The following is a 22,788-nucleotide window of genomic DNA, read 5'->3' on the forward strand; positions in this document are numbered from 1 at the left end:
TTAGTAGTAAAACAAGGACTGAAACTCAGGATTTCCATTCTCATGCTGTATCTCTTTTCCTGTTTTGAATTCAGAGAGCTTGCCTCATTTATGTTTTCTTTACATGGCTCTCAGAACAGCACAGTCTTCGTTTCCCTAGTATCTCTCAGGCACTTCTCTGGCTAGTTGTGCCTCTTTTTCCCGTTCATTGGTACACCTACTCCCTTGGTGATCTTGTGGCTTTGCATACTACCTATATGCTGAAAAGTACCAAATTTATAACCTAATCCAGATCTCTCTTCTAAACTATAGGTTCATATGCTATAGTTGCCTACTTGTATATCTAATAATTATCTCAAGCTCAGCATGTCCAAACCTGAATTCCTGTTCTTAATCCCCAAACTGCCTCTCCCTGCACCTTCCCTAACTCAGTTGCTCAGGCCAAAAACCTTGAAGTCAATCCTGACGCCTCCACCTCGCTCCCACTCCACATCCATTCTACTAGGAAGACATGCCATCTTTCCCTTCAGAATATATCTATACTCTGATTGCTAAACTTAGTGGTCTCCTTCCCTCCTCCTTTGCCCTCTCTACAATGTATTTCAACATAGCAAGCATAGTGATCTTTTAAAAACATGAGTCAGATATTGTCAGTGCTCTGCTCAAAACCCTCTAAGGGCTCCGTGTCTCACTCAGAGTAAAAGCCATAGTCCTTAAGATGACTAGAAGGACCTCCTATATTAGGAATTGACAAACGGTGGCCCCTGGACCACATTTGGATCCATTGCCTGTTTTTGTGTGACCTGTGGGCTAAGAATGATTTTTACATTTTTAAATGGTTTAAAAAAAAAACTGATACTTTGTGACACGAACATTATATGAAGTTGAAATTTCAGTGCCCATAAATAAAGTTGTATTGGAATACAGCCACACCCATTTGTTTGCACACTGTGTTATGGCTACATTTGCACTACAAAGACAGAGTTGAGTAGTAGAGACCTTATGGCTCGAAAGCCTAAAGTACTTTTTTTTTTAAATTTTTTAAATGAATTAATTTTATTGGCGAGCTTACCATGACCAAAAATGAAGGCATTTATATTGTTTTATATAACTAAACTAACTATATAATAAAATCTAGTTTCTGGATTTTTTTTTTTTAACATCTTTATTGGAGTATAACTGTTTTACAATGGTGTGTTAGTTTCTGCTTTACAACAAAGTGAATCAGTTATACATATACATATGTTCCCATATCTCTTCCTTCTTGTGTCTCCCTCCCTCCCACCCTCCCTATCCCACCCCTCTAGGTGGTCACAAACCACCGAGCTGATCTCCCTGTGCCATGCGGGTGCTTCCCACTAGCTATCCACCCTACGTTTGGTAGCGTATATATGTCCATGCCACTCTCACTTCGTCACAGCTTCTGGTCCTTTAAAGAAAAAGTTTGCCAACCTCTGCCCTGTATGATCTGGTTCCTCACTCCCACCCTCAGTCCTCATTGCCCTTCTCTCCCCACCCAGCCTACTCCAGCCGTCCAGCCACAGTGGCCTCCTGTGCCTCTATCTGACCAGGCACAGTCTTCGTCCCCTGCCAGGAATGCTCGTTCCTGAGATCTCTGCATGGCTCACTCCCTCACCCCGTCAAGGTTTGCTCAGGCATCACCTTCTCCATGAGGACCGACCATCTATTTAAAATCGCACCCTCCTGTGTATAGTACCTGCATGTACTTGTGCTGTCCCCTGCTCTTTCTTTTCCATAGCACCTCACACCTTCTCACATACTGTTTAAATTACTTGTTTTTACATTTACTGTTTTTTGGTTGTTTCCCCCACTCTGGACTTAAACACAAGGGCAGGGATTTTTGTCTGTTTTGTTCACTGATGCATCCTAAGTGCCTAGAACAGTGGCTGGCTTATTATAGGTGCTCAATAAAGACTTGTTGAGATGCGCTGAAGTTTGGTTCTTTAACCAAATGAGTAGTCTAACTGGTGGATAGAGTTCTTTCACTTCTGTCACTATTCCATCAGGAATGGGGAAGGGCTAGTATGTGTGCTTTCAGTGAAGAGATGTGGTTTCCTGTCACCACTTCCTTGGATTGGTTACTTGATAACATCTTTTTCATACTGCTCACTGACAGTAAGTGTTCAGAAAGCATTCTGATTGACCTAGCCGGCTTGTACAGTGCATTTTATGTTAGGGCTGCAGCCGTTGTGCCATCCTTGTTTAAACTGTTAATTGAGCAGGGACCTTTTGGCCTGAGTCCGGTGTTGCAAGGCTTCAAGTGATGTGGTGGGATTGAGCTTTTCCATCATTATAGGTGTTTTGCGGTAGGGATGAAGAGCTGGATTTTTGGAGTAGGTATATGTAATTTATAGGTTTTGCAGTTTAGCATTCCCCTAGTGCAGTTTTAATATAGAAAATAAAAGGAAATTTTCAGAGGAAAGTACGGAAATTCAGTATTCTTTTCACATTAGTATTGTACAGAAACAATGCCACCACGTAGGGAAAGTTTAGTTTATTTGAAGGGATTTGGGGGAAGTATTGAATTTATATGTGTTTGCTCTTCTCTTAATGTATCTGAATTGGTTCATTTTCATATGCCCTCTGCTATCAAGCACAGTACCAAGTACAGAACAGGCAATTAGTAAGTATGTATTGGCTGGTAAATCTCTTTATCTTAAAGTAATCCTCTTGGCATATCAGTGAGGTATCTTTTTCCAGTTTTATTTGCCCATCTTTAATATAGTGGACATGTGATTGTTCTTTTGTAATGGAGAAGTAGAGCCTGGATATTTGATTTTCACATAGCTCCGTCTGGAGAGGTTGCAGATGTTAGTATTAGCAAAATTTAAAGTTTATTCAGTTATTATTTTGAGAGTAAATAATTTCTTGGATTCTATGTCACACTGTTTATAAGACATTATTTGGAATTTTTCAAGAAAGTAAGTATATTTAAATATTTTTTGCCTTAATTTTTAATATTTTCTCCTAATTTCATTTCAGAAAAATTCCTAAATATTTGACTAAATTTTATAGTTTGAATATAGAAAGCATCGTCATTCTCCAGTTTTGAGATTTGCTCCTAAGAAAAGGGTCTAATATTCATACATACAAAAACCTAGCTTTGTGGGCTGGGTAGCCTGACATCTAAAGCTTTCACCTTTAAAGGTCAGTTAAAAAGGACATACAATGCCACCAAAAATATGATCCATGAAAGAAAAATTCGATAAGCTGGGATTCATTAAAACTAAAAACTTCTGTTTTTTTTTTTTTTTTTTTTTTGCGGTACGCGGGCCTCTCACTGTTGTGGCCTCTCCCGTTGTGGAGCACAGGCTCCGGACGCGCAGGCTCAGCGGCCATGGCTCACGGGCCCAGCCGCTCCGCGGCATGTGGGATCTTCCCGGACCGGGGCACGAACCCGTGTTCCCTGCATCGGCAGGCGGACTCTCAACCACTGTGCCACCAGGGAAGCCCCAAAACTTGTGTTTTATGAAAGGCACTCTTAAGAGGATGAGAAGACAAGTACCAGATTGGGAGAAAATCTTCACAAAACACATATCAGATAAAGGACTGGTATCCAAAATATACAAAGAAGTCATAAAATTAAACAGACAACCCAATTAAAAAAAGGGTAGAAGACCTGAACAGACATCTCACTAAAGAAGATACACACATGGCAAATAAGCATATGAAAAGATACTCAACATCATACGTCATCAAGGAATTTCAATTTCAGATGATAATGAGATACCATTACACACCTGTTAGAATGGTTGAAGACCCAAACTTCAACAGCACCAAATGCTCATGAGGATGTGGAGCAGCAGGAACTCTCATTCTTTCCTGGGGGGAATGCAAAATGGTACAGCTACTTTGGATGAAAGACAGTGTGGAAGTTTCTTACAAAACTAAACATAGTTTCACCATATGATCCTGTGGTCATACTCCTTGGTATTTACCCAAATGGGTTGAAAACCTGCACACGAATGTTTACAGCAGCTTAATTCATAATTGCCAAAACTTGGTAGGTGAATGGATAAACAAGCTGTGGTATATCCAGACAATGGAATATTTTTCAGTGATGAAATGACATGGAGGAATCTTTTTTAAAAATATTTATTTATTTATTTCATTTATGGCTGCGTTGGGTCTTTGTTGCTGTGTGCAGGCTTTCTCTGGTTGTGGTGAGTGGAGGCTACTCTTTGTTGTGCGCAGGCTTCTCATTGCGGTGGCTTCTCTTGTTGCTGAGCACAGGCTGTAGGCACGCGGGCTTCAGTAGTTGTGGCAAGTGGGCTCTAGAGCGCGGGCTCTAGATCGCAGGCTCAGTAGTTGCGGCACACGAGCTTAGTTGCCCTGCGGCATGTGGGATCTTCCTGGACCAGGGCTCAAACCCGTGTCCCTTGCCTTTGGCAGGCAGATTCTTAACCACTGCTCCACCAAGGAAGTCCCGGCATGGAGGAATGTTAAGTGCATATTGCTTAGTGAAAAGACTACATACTGTATTATTTCAGCTATGTGACATTTGGAAGAGGGAGGGTCAAATAGGTGGAGCCTGGGATCTTTAGCGCAGTGAAACTGTTCTGGATGATTCTGTAATGGTGGGTGCATGTCATAATCCTTTTGTCAAGACTCAGAGAAGGTATAACACAAAGAATGAACCCTGGGGGCTTCCCTGGTGGCGCAGTGGTTGGGGGTCCGCCTGCCTATGCAGGGGACACGGGTTCGTGCCTCGGTCCGGGAGGATCCCATATGCCACGGAGCGGCTGGGCCCATGGGCCATGGCCACTGGGCCTGCGCATCTGGGGCCTGTGCTCCGTGACGGGAGAGGCCACAAAGGTGGGAGGCCCGTGTACTGCAAAAAAAAAAAAAAAAAAAAAAAAGAATGAACCCTGATGTAAACTGTGGTCTTTAGTTAATAATATTGTATTAACATTGGTTCATTAGTTGTAACAAATGTACCACACTAATGCAAGATGTTAATAATAAGGGAAACTGTGTGTGTGTGTGTGTGTGTTAGGGAGAAGTGGTATATGGGATTCTTTCCATTTCCCACTCAATTTTTCTGTAAACCTAAGGCTGCTCTAAAAAAACAATGTCTATTAATTGAAAAAATAGTAGTTAATAAAAAAAGTGATACACAGGCACACACATATACACACTCCACCCTCTGCATACAACTATTCTTACTTAATAAGTAGAACACAGCTAATGTTTTTCTGAGCTCTGTTTTTCAGAGAAATATATATCTGATATATATATCAGAGAACGTATATCTGATATATAAGCAAAACATTTTATTTGATACTTGAGGTTTTTTTCCCTTCTGAAGCCATATATTGAGCATATACTATATGCCAGATACTTTTAAGTATTTTTAATAACCTGTCTCATTTAGTTTGAAGTAAATACTGTTCACCTCATTGCACAGGTGAGAAAGCTCTGGCTAAGAGAAGTGAAGTGGCAACGAAGTTGGTAGTTGAATCTAGCTAGACCTGACTCCAGAGCCTGTGTCCTGTATGGCCTTTGTAATTCACATAGACATATTTTTTGAAAGAGCTGAAGTTTATCCACTAACATAAGTGTAAGTGCCTTTAGAGCAAAAATATTATGGAAAGGGATTGTCTTGGTTTGAATCTTAGCTCTGCTATGTACTTCTGCTTTGTGATTTTAATTAGATTATATTGTCTCTTTATGCTCTAGCTTCCTTATATGTTAAGTGGAGATATTAAGATTGTTGTGGGACTTCCCTGGTGGTCCAGTGGTTAAGAATCTACCTTCCAATGCAGGGGACTCGGGTTCAATACCTCGTTGGGGAACTAAGATCCCACATGCCACAGGACATCTAAGACCGCGCACCACAGCTACTGAGCCTGTGCGCTCTGGAGCCCATGCACCGCAACCTGCATGCCGCAATGAAGATCCCGCGTGCCGCAACTGGGACCCGATGCAGCCAAATAAATTTTAAAAAAAGATTGTGAGAATTAAATGAATTAATTTATCAAAAGCTCTTAGAACAGTGCCTGGTACAGAATGTGAGTCCCATAACTGTTAGCTTAACTGTGGAATATTTTCCACTGTATAGGTTAAGGAAACTGAGACCCAAGGAAATTAAGTGATTTTGAGTCACATAACTTTCTAAGGTCACAGAGCTACTAAATGGTGAATTTGAGTCTTTTTTTAAATTTCAAGGCCAGAATTTTATCCACTAAGTTAATCATTTTTTAAGAGAGAAACTCTTTAAAAATGTGTTGCAGCTTCTGTCAGCTCACAGTCTACCAAATATAACTTTTTTTTCCAATCAGATATAGTAGGGAAAAGTCATTGGGCTATGACTTAGGTTTTGGACCACGCTTTGTCCCTGATTAGTTGTGTGACTTCTTTAATATCTCTGATTGTAGTTCACTTTAAACTGAGAGGTGGGTGGAATTGGACCAGATGATTTCTAAGTTCCTTTTATAGCATCAACAGAATATGATTCTGAGATGATATCATGAATTATTGCACTATGCTATAATACCCTGAAGTTCCCAGAGCTGCTTTAAAAAATTTTTTTTTTAATTTTTAATTTTTTATACAGTTTTAAAAGGCTACACTCCATTTACAGTTACTACAAAATATTGGCTGTATTCCCCGTGTTGTACAGTACATCCTTGTGGCCTATCTTATACCCAGTAGTTTGTATCTCTTACTCCCCCACCACTGTTTTGTCCCCCCACCCCCTGCCAGTAACCACTAGTTTATTCTCTGTATCTGTGAGTCTGCTTCTTTTTGTGTTATGTTCACTAGTTTGTTGTATTTTTTAGATTCCACATATAAGTGATATCATACAGTATTTGTCTTTCTCTTTCTGACTTATTTCACATAGCATAATGCCCTCTAAGTCCATCCATGTTGAAACAAAGGGCAAAATTTTGTTCTTTTTTATGGCTGAGTAGTATTCCATTGTATTGGGTTGGCCAAAAAGTTCCTTCGATTTTTAAGTAAAAATAAGACACATTTTTCACTTTCACCAAGAACTTTATTGAACAACATATTCACCATTTTGTTCCACTACCTTCTGCCATTTTTCAGGCAAATTCATAATTCCATCTTCCCAAAACTTTTTATATTTTTGAGCAAAGAACTGTTCCAGGTGCCTTTTACAGTCTTTCAGGGAATTGAAATCTTTTCCATTAAGAGAATTTTGTGAAGACCAAAATAAATGGAAATCTGAAGATTCAATGTCTGATGGATATGGTGGATGAATCAGAACTTCATGAAAGAAACATGCAGTCTTGTGTTATCCTGATGAAAGATTAGGCGTTTTCTGTTGACTAATTTTGGATACTTTTTGTCAAGTGCCGCTTTCAGTTGGTCTAATTGGGAGCAGTACTTGTTGGAATTAATCATTTGGTTTTCCAGAAGGAGCTCATAATAGAGGACTCCCTTCCAGTCCCACCATATACACAACATCACCTTCTTTGGTGTGGTTGGTGGTGGTTCATCTCGCTGGCCCCATGATCTCTTCCATTCCACATTATTGTATAGTATCCACTTTTCATCACCCATCACAATTTGTTTTAAAAACGGAACGTTTTCATTATGTTTAAGTAGAGAATTGCTGCAGAAATACGGTCAAGAAGGTTTTTTTCACTTAACCTATGTGGAACCCAAACATCAAAGTGATGAGCATAACCAAGCTGGTGCAGATGATTTTCAGCACTTGATTTGGGTACTTTGAGTATGTCCGCTATCTCCCACGTGGTATAACGTTCACTGTTCTCAAGTATTGTTTTGATTTGATCGCTATTAACTTCAACTGTTCTACCTGACTGTGGAGCATCGTCCAGCAAGAAATCTCCAGCACAAAACTTCACAAACCACTCTGACACGTTTGATCATTCACAGCACCTTCTCCATACAGTGCACATATCTTTTTTTTTTGCGTTTCAGTGCATTTTTACCTTTCTTGAAATAATAAAGCATAATATGCTGAAAATGTTGCTTTTTTCTTCCATCTTCAGTATTAAAATGGCTACACATGTCATGAAGAGCTTAGGGGTAGGACGGGAATAGAACACAGACCTACTAAAGCATGGACTTGAGGATATGGGGAGGGGGAAGGGTAAGCTGTGACGAAGCGACAGAGTGGCATGGACGTATATACACTACCAAACGTAGGGTGGATAGCTAGTGGGAAGCAGCCGCATGGCACAGGGAGATCAGCTAGGTGGTTTGTGACCACCTAGAGGGGTGGGATAGGGAGGGTGGGAGGGAGGGAGATGCAAGAGGGAAGAGGTATGGGAACATATGTATATGTATAACTGATTCACTTTGTTGTAAAGCAGAAACACTATTGTAAAGCAATTATACGCCAATAAAGATGTTAAAAAATGGCTACACAAAAATTCACCCATTTTGATAAGTCTTTATTTATTTAAAACTCCAAGTGTTTTTAATTTTTTTATTTTTAAAATTATTTATTTATTGGCTGCGTTGGGTCTTCATTGCTGTGCGTGGGCTTTCTCTAGTTGTGGAGAGTGGGGGCTGCTCTTTGTTGCGGTGCATGAGCTCCTCAGAGTGTAGTCTCGGTAGTTGTGGCGCACGGGCTTAGTTGCTCTGTGGCATGTGGGATTCTCTGGGATCAGGGCTCAAACCTGTGTCCCCTTAAGTCTTTTTTTAAATGCATGCTGATGTGACAGCTGTCACATACAATCTAACAAAATTGTTTTGAATGAAGTTAAAGACAACTAAGTGCTACTAGAGCTGTCTTACAGGAAAAAACCAGACGAACCTTTTGGCCAACCCAATACATATATACCACATCTTCTTTATCCATTCATCTGTTGGTGGACACTTACATTGCTTCCATATCTTGGCAATTGTAAATAATTCTGCTCTGAACATTCGTGTGTGTGTATCTTTCCGAATTAGTGTTTTGGTTTTTTTTAGATGTATTCCCAGGACTGGAATTGCTGGGTCATAAGGTAGTTCTATTTTTAGTTTTTTGAGAAACCTCTACACTGTTTTCCACAGTGGCTGCACCAGTTTACATTCCCTCCAACAGTGTTTGAGGGGTCCCTTTTCTCCACATCCCCGCCAACATTTGTTATTTGTGTTCTTTGTGATGATAGCCATTCTGACAGGTGTGAGATGATATCTCATTGTGGTTTTGATTTGCATTTCACTGATGATTAGCTGTGTTGAGCATCTTTTCATGTGCCTGTTGGCCATCTGCATTTCCTCTTTAGAAAAACGTCTATTCATTTTTTCTGCCACTTTTAAATTGGGTTGTTTGTTTATTTGATATTGAGTTGTGTGAGCCATTTACATATGTTGGTTATTAACCCCTTATCCATCATATGGTTTGCAAATATTCTCTCCCATTCAGTAGGTTGTCTTTTCATTTTGTCGATGGTTTCCTTTGCTATGCAAAAGCTTTTAAGTTTAACTAGGTCCCATTTGTTTATTTTTGCTTTTATTTCCTTTACTTTAGAAGACAGATCCAAAAAAAACATTGCTGCAATTTATGTCAAAGAGCATTCTGCCTGTGTTTTCCTCTGGGAGTTTTATAGTATCCAGTCATATATACAGGTCTTTAATCCATTTTGAGTTTATTTTTGTGTATGGTGTTAGAGAATGTTCTAATTTTGTTCTTTTACATGCAGCTGTCCAGTTTTCCCAGCACCACTTACTGAAGAGACTTTCTTTTCTCCATTGAATATTCTTGCCTCCTTTGTCATACATTAACTGACCATAAGTGCATGGGTTTATTTCTGGGCTCTCTACCCTGTTGCATTGATCTATGTGTCTGTTTTTGTGGCAGTACCATACTGTTTTGATTACTGTAGCTTTGTAGCATAGTCTGAAGCCAGGGAGCTTGATTCCTCCAGCTCTGTTCTTTCTCAAGATTGTTTTGGCTATTCAGGGTCTTTTGTGTTTCCATACAAATTAAAACATTTTTTGTTCTAGTTCTGTGGAAAATGCCATTGGTAATTTGATAGGAATTGTATTGAGTCTGTAGATTGCCTTGGTTAGTATGGCCATTTTAATAGTATTGATTCTTCCAATCCAAGAACATGGTATATCTTTCTATCTGTGTCATCTTCAGTTTCTGTCATCAGTGTCTTGTAGTTTTCAGAGTACAGGTCTTTTGCTCTCTTAGGTAGATTTATTCCTAGGTATTTTATTCTTTTTGATGTGATGGCAAATGGGGTTGTTTCCTTAATTTCTCTTTTTGTTACTTCATTGTTGGTGTATAGAAATGCAACAGATTTCTGTATTAATTTTGTATCCTGCAACTTTACCAAATTCACTGATGAGCTCTAGTAGTTTTCTGGTGATATCTTTAGGGTTTTCCATGTATAGTATCATGTCATCTGCAAACAGTGATGGTTTTACTTCCTTTCCAGTTTGGATTCCTTTTATTTCTTTTTCTTCACTGATTGCTGTGGCTGGGACTTCCAAAACTATGTTGAATAAAAGCAGCAAGAATGAGCCCAGAGCTTCTTGATGTATAGGTAGGGTGGTTACTCTCCATACTGATGACTGAAAAGTGCTATTGGTGATCCACAATTTCTCCACTACATCAGCTTTTACTTAACATTCTTCCCTCTTTTTCTGCTTTCAGTCAACTTTCTTAATATGTTTGACTTACTGGTTTTACCTTTTTATAGCGAGCAGCTTGTGGCCTTTATTTTCAGTTCTCACCTGTGAGCAGTTCAGTTCAGTTCTCATCAGTGCAGCAATCTTTGGCTGCAGGATTCACAGCTAAGTACTGAATGGTTGAATCTTCTAGAATGGAGTAGGGTTGGGAATAGGAAGTGCCAAAGACTCTAAATTGTATAGTATGATCTTTATACAAAAGGTATAATTTTAGTGACAGGATCTTTGAGATATCTCTTACCATGGGATCATGTTTTAGTTTGTTTCTTAACTTTGTTGTATGAAAGGACCCTATGAATTGCAGCATTATGTGTTCCCTCCTTACCTTGATTTGATATGTGTAGTAATCAAAGTAAGTTCTATTTGTTGTTACATAATTTAAAAAACCTCAATCTTCACTAGCTTATTTCAGGTGGATTTTGTAAGTCAGAGTCAGGGAAGTTGGTTATAAGATATGAATAGTGTTGCATGTAGGTCGCAACTGAGTATCATTTGACTATAAATGTGGGTCTTTTTTCATTTGTAGTATTGGGGAGAGTTAAATGTCACCTTTAACTTTCCTGGTCCCAAGAATTCAAAAAGGATTTTTTTCTTTAAGAGAGCAACTGATAGGAAATTATTGTAGATAAAAATAAAAGGGGGTTTCATTATTTAAGGGAAAATTTAAAGGAAAGATATTGAGATGAAGAGGGGGCTCCTTCTTTGTGGGTGTTTATGTATCCTGTGGTGTGTGTTACTCCTGATAACCATGTAAAGCATATGTTCTATTTTAATGGTCTCTCTAGTTTTTTACCACCGGGCTTATATAAGGACTTCAGTGCTCAGAAAAGCTTATTTTTTACCTTATCTGGAATAAAATCTTATAAAAGTGGAACAAATGGGTAATAGAATGGTGTTTAGACCTCTGGGCAGAAATATACTGTGGGATTCTGGTGAGAGTCATCCATGGGTAATGAAATCAGGATTTAGTGAATATTCAGGAGTCTGGCATAACAGTGCATATGGGTTGAGAGGGAAGTAGGGTCTCTTGGGGGTTAGGGGAGCAGAGCCAAAAAAGCATTCTGAATTTTAGGCCTAAAATGATTAAAGATGAAACATGGTTCCAACATTTGCTGTAAATCTGATGACAGTATCAAATGGAAAAGCTTCATGGTTACAATCAACAGTGTTATATTTTCAGGTGTCTTACCTACTTTTCAGATAGGTCTGACTAATGCCAATTTCTATTGAAAATCTCATGGTTAATTGCAACATTTTTGCCATCAGTAGTAGTATTACTTTTTCAGGTTGTACTTCTTTAATGAATCTGTCTGTTAATGTATTCATCTCATTGAGTGCAAGTCAGCCAGCTGCCACATTGTGGCTACCAGGAGGGTTATTTTTCTGGCCATATCACTTAGGCTCTTGGGCCCAGGCCTTCAAAGGATGTATTAGCTTTTTGTTTAAAATGAAGTAATTTTCCTCTATAAAGATTGTTTCATTTTAGTCAATAATATGTTTATGGGTTCCACACTCTGATATGAAACTAATTTTAAATAAGCATTTTTGAAAAGTTGTTTTTCTTTTTCTCTTGCAGGTGTATTCTAGAGAACAAGTCTTCAAACACCTTTGCCATATTGACTCTGAGCTGTCAGGGGACTCAGGCTTATGAGGAGGTACTGTCACAGAAAACAGTGTCTAGTGAAGACGACAAGAAAGAGGGAAAAGGATCGGAAGAAGAAGCTAAAATACTGTAGAAAACCATGGTAGGTTATCATTTATGTTTCCTTAATTTAGTTACCAAAGATCTCAATCGCTTAATGAGGGCAAGTGAAAAACGGTGGTAATTTTTTGCTCCAGTGTATCAGCTAAAGATGGCATTCTACTATTTAAGCAAAGCAAATGAGTTCAAATTTATTACGAGCCCTTTAAACCACAAGATGGAGCCCCATGAGCCTGCAGGCCGTAAATTATTAAATACAAAGGAGGGAATGCTCATAAATAATATTTTCTAATAAAACTGGCATTAGCAAACTGATGCAAATGGCTAAGGTGACCTTGAACTTGAAATTTGTGTAATTTTTCTCTAGCTTTCTACCTGAAACTCAGTTTTTTTCCCATGGAAATTAAAAATCCTGAACCAGTCCTTTAAGTAATGATATGAAAGGTTTGGAGTTTATAAAATGTGTGAGTATTTAACTCAAAAAGACACCTTTTCTCACATGCTTTTAATTTTAAAATAATAGGGTCAGGTGTTGAGTGTATTGGGGGCACTGAACTGAATATCATGGAAACCTTGCTTTTTGTGGAAAGTTAATACTTAAATTGAATTTGAGGTGTTAGATGAGGTCATAACATCTGGTGCCTAACTTTTTAATTGGTAAAATGTGCTGAATATTTTTCTCCTCGTATTTTGGTTCTGGAGGATGCTGTGTGAATTTTTCCATAAGTGAGAAAACGCTTAAAAAAGATGTTGTAAGTGAGGGGAAAAGCACAAAAATATTAATCATCAGTATGTTTGAAATACGTTGTTTAGCAAGTCTGATGATATTTCTTTAAATGACATTTGATTTTTAAAAAATTTGTTTTAGAGGTTATAACTTAGTTGACTTACTCTTTAAAGAAGGAATTCTACTAATATTTTAGTTCTGGATGGTGGGGAAAAATGTTAACTTGGGATTTTCTCTGTCATTTACTTTTATGGTGAGCTGTGAAAAATGACACTGTAACTTGTGTTTCTTCCCATACGAATTATTTGTCTTTTCAGCGTATTTATCTACTATAGTCTTAATATTCTTAGAACTTAAAGAAATGCTTTATTTGTATTACTTGTCATAGTTGATGAAAATTTCTTTCCTAGTTTATTCATTTTAAATGTAGCTTTAGGTGTCTGGTGTAGAAATTTTGTGTTTACGTAGTTTAATTGCTCAGTAGGTGTTTTCCAGTTTCTCCTATTCCTTTGCCTTAGATCTCAGGTTTGAAAGAGAACTTTCTGTTTCTGCATAGTTCTTCCAATTAATTTTTTAATACTTAAAATCAATATGGAGCTTATTTGGGTAAATAAGGTAGCTTTCTTTTTTGGGGGTGATAATACCATTCATTCAGTTCTTTCATCACTGTTTCATGATGCTTGTCCTATCACATCCAGTAGATTCTTGGATTTAACATTGGCAGTCTTATGTTTTTTGTGAGAGAAAGGCCAAAGGTTTGTGTTAGATAGCAGTATGTAATTTTCCTAAGGTGTGGCCAGTGTGCAGGACTGAGTAACTTAATTTAGTAGCTTAGTAACTCATCATAAAACTAAATGACAGAGAAAATCTCAAGTTAACATTTTTTTCCCCCACCATCCAGAAATAAAATATTAGTGGAATTTTTTCTTTAAAGAGCAAGTTAACTATCAATAAGTTATAATCCCTAGAACAACCTATATCTCCAATTTGTTACATGGCTCTTTTGTTTTCTTGTTAACTTATTTTGGAATATATAAGTAAATCTCATGAAGTGGTTAAAAAGTTTTTTTCTTTGTAGCAGAAGACTTCTCCAGTTGGAAAACTGGTCATGGACTTTGAGAGCAAGAAAGAAATCTAGACAGAGATGGCTTTTATCTAGAAAAAAAGAAAGCTTCATGATTGATTTTAGTACTTTTATTATATAATAATTGAGGGTTTCAAAGGATTACTTACCTTTTTAGTTATAGCTTGCTTCATTTTGTAGGGGACAGTGATACTGTAGTATTAATTTACTAGTGTCCAAATTAATCTGATTTTAAAACATTGACATTCAAACAAAAACAAAAGAGACAAGACTGATAAAGCATTGCAAATATATTATTTTGCAGTAAAGACTTTAAAACAAAATATTTACTGTCTGCTAGCACATAATTTCATGTAAGTTAGGGCACTGTAGCCACCCTTTAAGTTAAATACTTTTGGCTTTATGGAAACTCACCAAGTTTTCCTTGTTCATTTTGCTCTGTACTGGTACAAGTGTCTTTATGGTATTTGTAAATTTGGAAATATTCAAAGGTTTTTGGATGTGTGACTCATGAGTGTGAAGGATCTACTCTATTAAATTTTCATGAAATTCATTCTGTTTCTAGGCTGTAATCTGTTCCACTGATTTCTGGGCCAGCATGTCATTTTAATTATTGCTTTTAACATTTTTGATATTTTATTTTAGCATAATGGTACCACCCATCCACCTTTGTAGAATAGTTCTTGATACACTCATGACTTCCCTCCCCCCACCCAAAATGAGCTTTAAAATTATTTTTGTTGAGTATTAAAGTAAATCTATCTTGAGGGGATTTTGATTGAGAATGTGAATACATTTGTAAATCAGTTTGGGAAATTAATTCTTTTACAATATGTATTTTCCCCATTCTGGAATTTGGAATATCTCCTACTAATCTATTTAAAAAATTTAAGCTTCACACCAAAGTTTGAATGCCAAATAATAAATAATATTCTAATGTGGTCCATAGTTTTACTATCTTGTTTACACATAACTTTGTATTTTGTATTATTACTATATTACAGAATCTCAATTTTTCTAGATGCAGAAGTGTCCAGGAGTTTGGAAAGGAGTGACTGGGTATCATGAGTCACCCATATGCGTTTCTAGATACTCTGTCGAAGCTAGGAAGTATCTTGTTTCTTGCAGATGATGTGTGATATGGATGACCTGTTTTGATGTGGTATTGAAAACACATAGATTGAGCTAAAATGTGGCATATACGTAATACTGAATGTAACTTGGGTGAACTCTTCCAAAATATGAATGAAAGATCTCTAATTTTCTGGTGTGGAGTTTGGCAGGATGGGGTTTTACTTCCTTTCTTGAGCAGTTTTTCATCGTCTCAGTGTTAACTGTTTCACAATAGTTTGACAATTTAATGCTGTGACTTGACTTAAATATATTTGTAAGTCATCCTTTTCAGGTAACATTTCTTTTATTGAAGTAATAGTTTCCTTTCACCTTCTGACAGAGATCTATTAGATCTTTTGCCAATGATGATCGCCATGTTATGGTGAAACATTCAACAATTTATCCATCTCCGGAGGAACTTGAAGCTGTTCAGAATATGGTGTCTACTGTTGAGTGTGCTCTTAAACATGTCTCGGATTGGCTGGATGAAACAAATAAAGGCACAAAAGCTGAGGGTGAGACAGAAGTGAAGAAGGATGAGGCTGTAGACTCCTATTCCAAGTGAGTGTGACCTGACATTTGTGGTGCTGTCCTGTAATGCCCAGGGTCCCGTCCCACTGGGTTACATTTGCTATTTGGTGTTCTTTGGGTTCTCTCATTTATATGACTGTAAACAAGGAAGTAAATGTTTGTGGAGTTTTTCTGAGTTAAATTTGCAGGGAAAGCAAGAAAGGAATAATGATTAGACCAGAAAAAGAAGATAGACCTGTTCAGGGTGCCTTTTGAAGGAGCAAGCACCAAGCCCTTTTAAAGAAACTTCTCTTTTTTGGAGGTTATGCTGTGTCATCTTTTTCATGTGTTGGTTCAGCCTCCTAAATTCAGAAATAAATAGTAGTGTTTTTGGTCTCTGGGAAAATCATAAAATGTCATTTTTGTCAGGTATTTAAAAATCTTGGTGTAGAAGAAAGAGTGCAGGAGAATATACTCTAAAGGTTTTTATGACTGTATCTGCCTTGTTGATTTCCAGGATCCAGTACAGTATCTTACATATAGTATATGCTCATTGGGTATTTGTGGAATGAATGAAGGCCTAATGGGAGCCAGACCCTTCAACAATTATAGCACAGTATTCCCAGTGCTGCAACATCAGTAAGAGATTAATGAGATGAAGCTGAATGATAACTAGGAAACTTTTTATGCCTTGCTAAGCTTAGAGTTATTGTTTTGAGCAATGTCACTATGATTGGAATAATTGTATGGTTTACTTCGAAAAATGTAGCTCATTTGACTCTATTGTATTAATAGGATTAAGAACATTACTTTGGCTGCAACTGGTAAATTGAGGATAGAAGTTACGGAATTTTTTCTCAGGCTTTCAATTCTAAATCTGTGATAAGTAGATAATAGTGGGAAAGTAGTAATAAATTGATATCTTTAACTGAATGATAGTGTAACCTTTCCATCTTCAGATGGAAGAAAATCAGTATCAGTTTTTAGCTGAAGAATGTATTTTCTTGACTTTGTTAGCTTTTTACAGGTAATATATACATTGTATCTATCAGGGACTTGTCAGCTAGAAGTTTCTTGGCTGTAATTCACTTTTTCTTGCATATGATGGCTTTTAAAAAGATAGTCAAATTTGGGGGTTCATGGTAATTAGTAGTATCATCCAGTAATCTAGCCCAGTCCCAGTGCAAGTTAAATCCCAGTCCCTGTGCAAGTTAAATAGTCATGCATTCCTTATTTATTGATTGACTGATTGGCCGTGCTTTGTGGTTTTCGTGGTCTTAGTTCATGGACCAGGGATTGAACTCTGGCCATGGCAGTGAACATGCTGAGTCCTAACCACTGGACCGCCAGGGAGTTACCACATTACATGTTTAAATTGCACGTTGGAATGTGTTTATACCCTTTTAAAAACTTTTTTTTATTGTGGTAAAATACATATAACATAAAATTTGCTATTTTTACTATTTCTAAGTGGAGTTTTATTTTTCAGTGAAGTTCAGGCCTTCTAAATACATCTTCTGTTTGCTGTCAAGGCTGAGCAGACCTTTGGAAAGTGCTGCAGTAGACTTTTGCTTAACTGGATCAAGTCACTGAGTTTTCAAGGTTTTTAAAAGATAACATACTCCGTGCTTTGTTTGGATCTTTAAATAGAGTGCTCTGTGTGCACGCTATTGATTGTCTCTGTAAAGTGTTTCCAGTTTGTGAAACATTTTGGGGTTGAGCACTTGTGTATGGTTCTTCCCATGTGGTGGAACTCAAGGAGTGCAGAACGATTGTGTCCTTATTTTATATAAAACATAAGCAGGAACGGCGTCCAAGAACAGAGCTGTGTTCTGGTCATAGATACATATTATGCTCCTGAAGTATGCTAAGCACTACAGAGGGCATAGAGATGGGAAGGCTAGCTTATATTTATTAAGCACCTTCTATTGCCAGAGACTGTTAGGCAGCTTTTACCTGTGTGCTGTTATTTTACCTCTTTACAAGCTGACTCACAAGTCATATAAATTGAATAAGTTCACACTATTTGTATTTTAGGAATATTAGCTTAATTTTAATTAGTTCCCTGTATCTGGGTCACTTGTGTTATAATACATCATATTCAAATTCATTATTAAAATTCAGAACTGAATTAGGACTTAGTTTCTCTGCTCAGTCATGCTGTCTTGTACATGGTAAGACCAAGTATATCATAATTATGATACATAATTTAATAAGCAAGCTAATAATGGCTAGTTAAGAATATCTACCATTTATTGAGTGCCAATTACTGTACCAGATTACTTTTCACATTATTTTACAACAAACCTGCTAGTCTCTATTATTGTTATCCCCCTTCTCCACCCCCATTTTACTTGAGATTTCCATTGCTTATGAAAAAAGAGGAACTCAGAATCATTAACAAACTTTAACTTGCTTAAGGTCAGTGAATGAGTGTGTGGTGGAGTCAGGATTCACATTCAGGTCTGTCGGACTCCCGATCCAGTTTTCTTAGCATCTTTAGTTCACATATCCGTGACAAAAATGTGAAAATACAGAGCAGGGAGAGACTGTATGCTGGTTCGGGGGATCAGAAAAAACTTTATGAAGGAGGTAGCATTTGCAGTAGGTCCAGAGGATGAGTAGGGTTTTGTCAGACAGTGGAAGAAGAAATAAATCTCAGCAAAGATCTAGGTGTGAGAAAGTATAGGGACTGTTTAAGGAATAATAGCTATTGTTTATTGAGCTATTAATATATGCCAGGCTCTGGGCTAAGTTCATTACTTACACTAAATAAATGACATTCTCAGTACCACTCTGAGGAAGGTATTATTTCTTTTTTACAGATGAGAAGGCAGACCCCAAAAAGTCAAGTAATTTGTAATTTGTCCAATGTCACACAGTAAGTGGCAGAGCTGGGATTCGAAGCAGGAAGTCATGCTGTCCTCAGTTGCCTCCCAATATGCTCATGTCTAAGTGTTCAGTGGGATACCAGGAAAATAACAGGCAGAGTTCCATCCATGTGGTGCTTTTGGAAGACTGTTCTGGTTGCGACATACTGTATACATACAGTAGCTGAGATAGATGGTAGGGGTTAGTTTTAGTAAGGCCAGTGGAGAGGAAGTTATTGAGGTGGTCTAGGTGAGAGGTAGTAAGAGCCTGAAAAGAAGCTAGTTTGAAGGCAGGGGTTCGAGGGTGATTACAGAGGGGGAATTTAAAAACTGTTACTAGATTTGGGAGAATGAGAAGATGAAAGAGCAGGGATATAGAAGAAAAAAGAATCAAAGATGAGACTATTCTTAATATCAAATAATTCCATACTTGGTTCACTTCCTTCAAAATGCTTTTTCTTTCTGTCTATACTTGTACCACCCTTATAGTTTTTCATTGATTTAACATTTGCTGAATCTCTAAGGAGTGTCAGGCACTGAGCCGGTGGCTGGGTTATTTATAACTTCCTGTCTTGTTTCCACTGCCACAATTTACTTCTCTCCCTTCTCCTTTCTCTAGTTCATTTCCCACTCTGCTGACTTGGGCCCAACTCTGCTGATTCTTTGCCTCCAGCTAGAATGACCTTTTTTTTCTATTTAACCAAATCACGACTCTGCTGAAGTCACACTTGCAGGTTGCCTTGCTTGACCTCTCTAATTTTGACCTCTCTTCTGAAATTGGGAAGCAGCTGTAATTATATAAAGAACTTGAGTGTTATGGTCAGACCAACTTGAGTTTGAATCTCGGCTTTGCCATTTTACTCTCTCTGTGAACTTGAGCAATTAATCACTTTTTCTGAGATTCGCATTCCTTGTCTTTCAAATGCAGGGCTCTCTTTGTAAGGTTTAATGAGATCTGTGGCACTCAGTTTATTCTCAGATGTCACCTTTCTCTTCCCTTTTAAGCAGGTTTTAAACAGCTTTTGTACTTAATCTGCAGTGTGAGCCTCAGGAGAAGGAGAGTTTGGAGCTCGTTTTGTATGTTTTCCATACTCAAGCAGTTGCTTGCTTGTTGAATGACCGCTCAGTTTAGTTACATTTTCACTTGTGATTGAGGGAAATGAACCAATAAGAAACTTTTGGTATTAAAATCAAAGATAGATGTTAACAGTATTCTTACGTACCATTCATGACTTGATGTTCTTTGAATGTTTGTTCTTTTAGCTACCACTGGATATGGAATGCCTGTGTTGGCAGATCATCTTTGGGTTCCTCAGCTCTTTACTTTTATCACATTATGCTGCTTTCCCCAGAAACTTTTATGGATTCCTAGAATGCTACAGCTCGAAGGGATGAGCTAAGGCTTATCTAGCGGATAGCCATTTTACAGTTACATATATTGAGCCAGCAGGCACCACTAGGAGTAGAGTTCAGGTCTTTTAATTTCCACCCTGATGCTCTTCTTAGTATACCACGGTGTTCATGTTTCTCACAATTCTTTAATTACTTAATTAAAAGACAGAAGGAGGAAGTTAGAAAAATTGAAAAGATATTTAAGGGGATACAGTATTTTTGGATTTTCCTAAGCAATATAGATTTAATAAAGTATTGAAAGATCTATAGTCTGAAATATTCTCCCTATTGATTCTTTGTGGTAGATAGTTTATGAGCCTTAAATCTGAGACGTACTTTTGCGGAATTTTGGATATTTGGATTTATGTTCTCCCTTATCAATTCATATGGATAGCCAGAAAGCCAAGTGATGATGAAGTTATAGTTTGGGAAATAGGTTGTGAAAGTAATCATTCAGACTTTTATTTTTAGGGATCAAGGTGGTCGGACATTATGTGGTGTAATGAGGATTGGCCTGGTTGCAAAAGGCTTGCTGATTAAAGATGATATGGACTTGGAGCTGGTTTTAATGTGCAAAGACAAACCCACAGAGACCCTGTTAAATACAGTCAAAGATAATCTTCCTATTCAGATTCAGGTGAGTACAGTTTAATTGTACCTCTAGGAGAATTTGTAAAAAGGTAAAAATAGGTAGTGACCTTGATAAATTTAATAAGAAATTGGTAATAGTAAAGGGTAGGTACAGACAAAAGGAATACTGATACTCTGGGTCAGTGACTCATCCATCACATCTAAGGCAAACTTCTGGTGATTAGTATTCAGGATATATTTACCAAATTAAGATGGCTCTTAAAGTAGTCTTAAATTTTTCAGATGTGTCTTGCTGAGAGTCTTCATGTTTTCCAGACTAGGCCTCTCAGCATTATAAAACTCTTAGAAAGGTTGGTATAATGCAGAAAAGAATTGAAAGATCAAAAAAAGCCTAGACAATTGGAGACTTCCATAGACGATAATTTTTTAAATTGAAGACTGTTAATTTAACTTCACTCATTCATTCTGTTAACGGAAAGTCACTATTAATTCCTTGTTTCCAAACCTTTTTCACATTGGGATGCATTTAGAAAATTTTAATGTTGGCATGCTTCCTGGAGGATGCTGCTGGAGGCTGAGGGCTCCTCAGGGCTGAAGTCAACCGGTTCGTCGGGGGCTGTGGTCACCTTAGGACCTGCTCTGCCAGCCTGCTCCAAGGGCTCGTTGCATCACTAATTGGGAAGCAATGATCACCTTTCAATTTCAGATGTGTTATCTGTGGTATAATTAGATTATAGCTTTTTGATGATTTCATGTCAGTTAGTCCTTACATCCATCTCACATAAATAGATACCAGTACGCAAGGTCAAACTGTTGAGTTGTTGAGTGCTCTCTTTTTTTGTTGTTGGATTCCTGTATTTGTATTTCTTCTAAAGAGACTTTTTCCCCCCAAGTAATATGAATTCTAAATTTGTTTTTTTTTTTTTCTAAATTTGTTTTTATTAGCTTTGTTACTGGATCATTTTCTTTCATATTCACCAACTGATCTTCAAAACCATCTTCCTGATTTTTTAATCTGCCGTTCCTGACACTCAAATTTGTGTTACTTGTTGACACATTCTCCTGTATTAATTTCTGGAGCACTGTTTTATTTTATCATTTTTAGATCTTAAGGTTTTCTAAGTGACTGAACAAACATTTGGCTTTTCCATTTTCAATTCTGATTGAAGAAAGATTTCTTTTCTTTCAAGGGTTGAATTCATTTCTTTTAAAAAATTATTTTAAATCCTTATGTGATCATTTGGGGAGGGAGAGTGGTAAGCAACATGGAGTACAATAAAGCTTTAAGAAATGGAAAGCTCAGTAACGGATTTCTGAATAACTATACTTTTTGTTATCAGAATGTTAACAAAATTCATCTTTTTTCCATTATTTTTTATATTGTTTTAAAATTTAATCTTTATTTCTGCTTTTATGGTAGTGAACATTGTTACTCTTAGATCTGTGCTAAAGCAATGATCAAAGGGTTGGACATAGAGGCTTTTCCAACCATCTCACCCCGTTTTCTGTTCCCCTTAGTGAGTCCTGTTTATGAGAGTGGTCATATTTTCAGGTATGTCAGGATGGAAAAAGGGTTGAGAACCAGTGCACTAAGAAACTGAAGTTCTTATCCTGACGATCTGTCATATTTCTTGAGTATTGAAGATAGAGGAGATTGGAGCTTCAGTTGCATTAATAGAACTTTCTCTGTGTTGATCACAACTGTGTGAACTCTGCATTTTCTCTCCTGAGTGAGGGTCTTTATTTCTGGGCACCACAGTTTTAAAATGTTCTTGTCGAGCTAGCAGGTGTTCAAGGGAGGGACCCAGGAGAGAGTGTGGGCTGTGTAAACTGTTTCACAGTTGAAGAGATGAGGGCTTTTTAGCCTAGAGAAGCCGAAAAAAGACACAAATATCTTTAGATCTTTGAAGAGCTTCTTGGAAAAGGTAAAAAGTGGCTTGAACTCTTAAGACCAGTGGTGGACATTATAAGAAACAACAGAAACTAACACAGCATTGTGAAGCAATTATACTCCAATAAAGATGTATTAAAAAAAATTTTTTAAAAAACTGCTGGAAAAAAAAAAAAAGAAACATATTTGAATTTAACATAGCCAATAGAGTTATCCAGCAGTGAAACCAGCTGCTTTGTGTGATGGTTAGATCCATGACCATAGGTGTTTGGGTAAAGGTACCCA

The 22,788-nt window shown here is 37.4% G+C and overlaps 1 protein-coding gene across 9 annotated transcripts in view; it reads left to right on the top strand.

Annotated features, from left to right (window-relative positions):
• STRBP (spermatid perinuclear RNA binding protein) overlaps positions 1-22,788 on the top strand; it is a 146,079-nt gene that overhangs the window by 74,644 nt on the left and 48,647 nt on the right. For all 9 annotated transcript variants that reach the window (XR_003681121.2, XM_028493542.2, XM_028493541.2 and 6 more), the window contains 3 exons: positions 12,200-12,368; positions 15,590-15,810; positions 20,493-20,658. Coding sequence is in view for 8 of the 9 variants with exons in the window: in XM_028493542.2 (XP_028349343.1) it covers positions 12,366-12,368; positions 15,590-15,810; positions 20,493-20,658 (390 nt within the window). In the remaining variant the exon portion in view is untranslated. The remainder of the gene's footprint in view (positions 1-12,199; positions 12,369-15,589; positions 15,811-20,492; positions 20,659-22,788) is intronic.

This window comes from Physeter macrocephalus, chromosome 9 (assembly GCF_002837175.3).
Source record: "Physeter macrocephalus isolate SW-GA chromosome 9, ASM283717v5, whole genome shotgun sequence".
Classification (NCBI taxonomy): Eukaryota; Metazoa; Chordata; class Mammalia; order Artiodactyla; family Physeteridae; genus Physeter; species Physeter macrocephalus.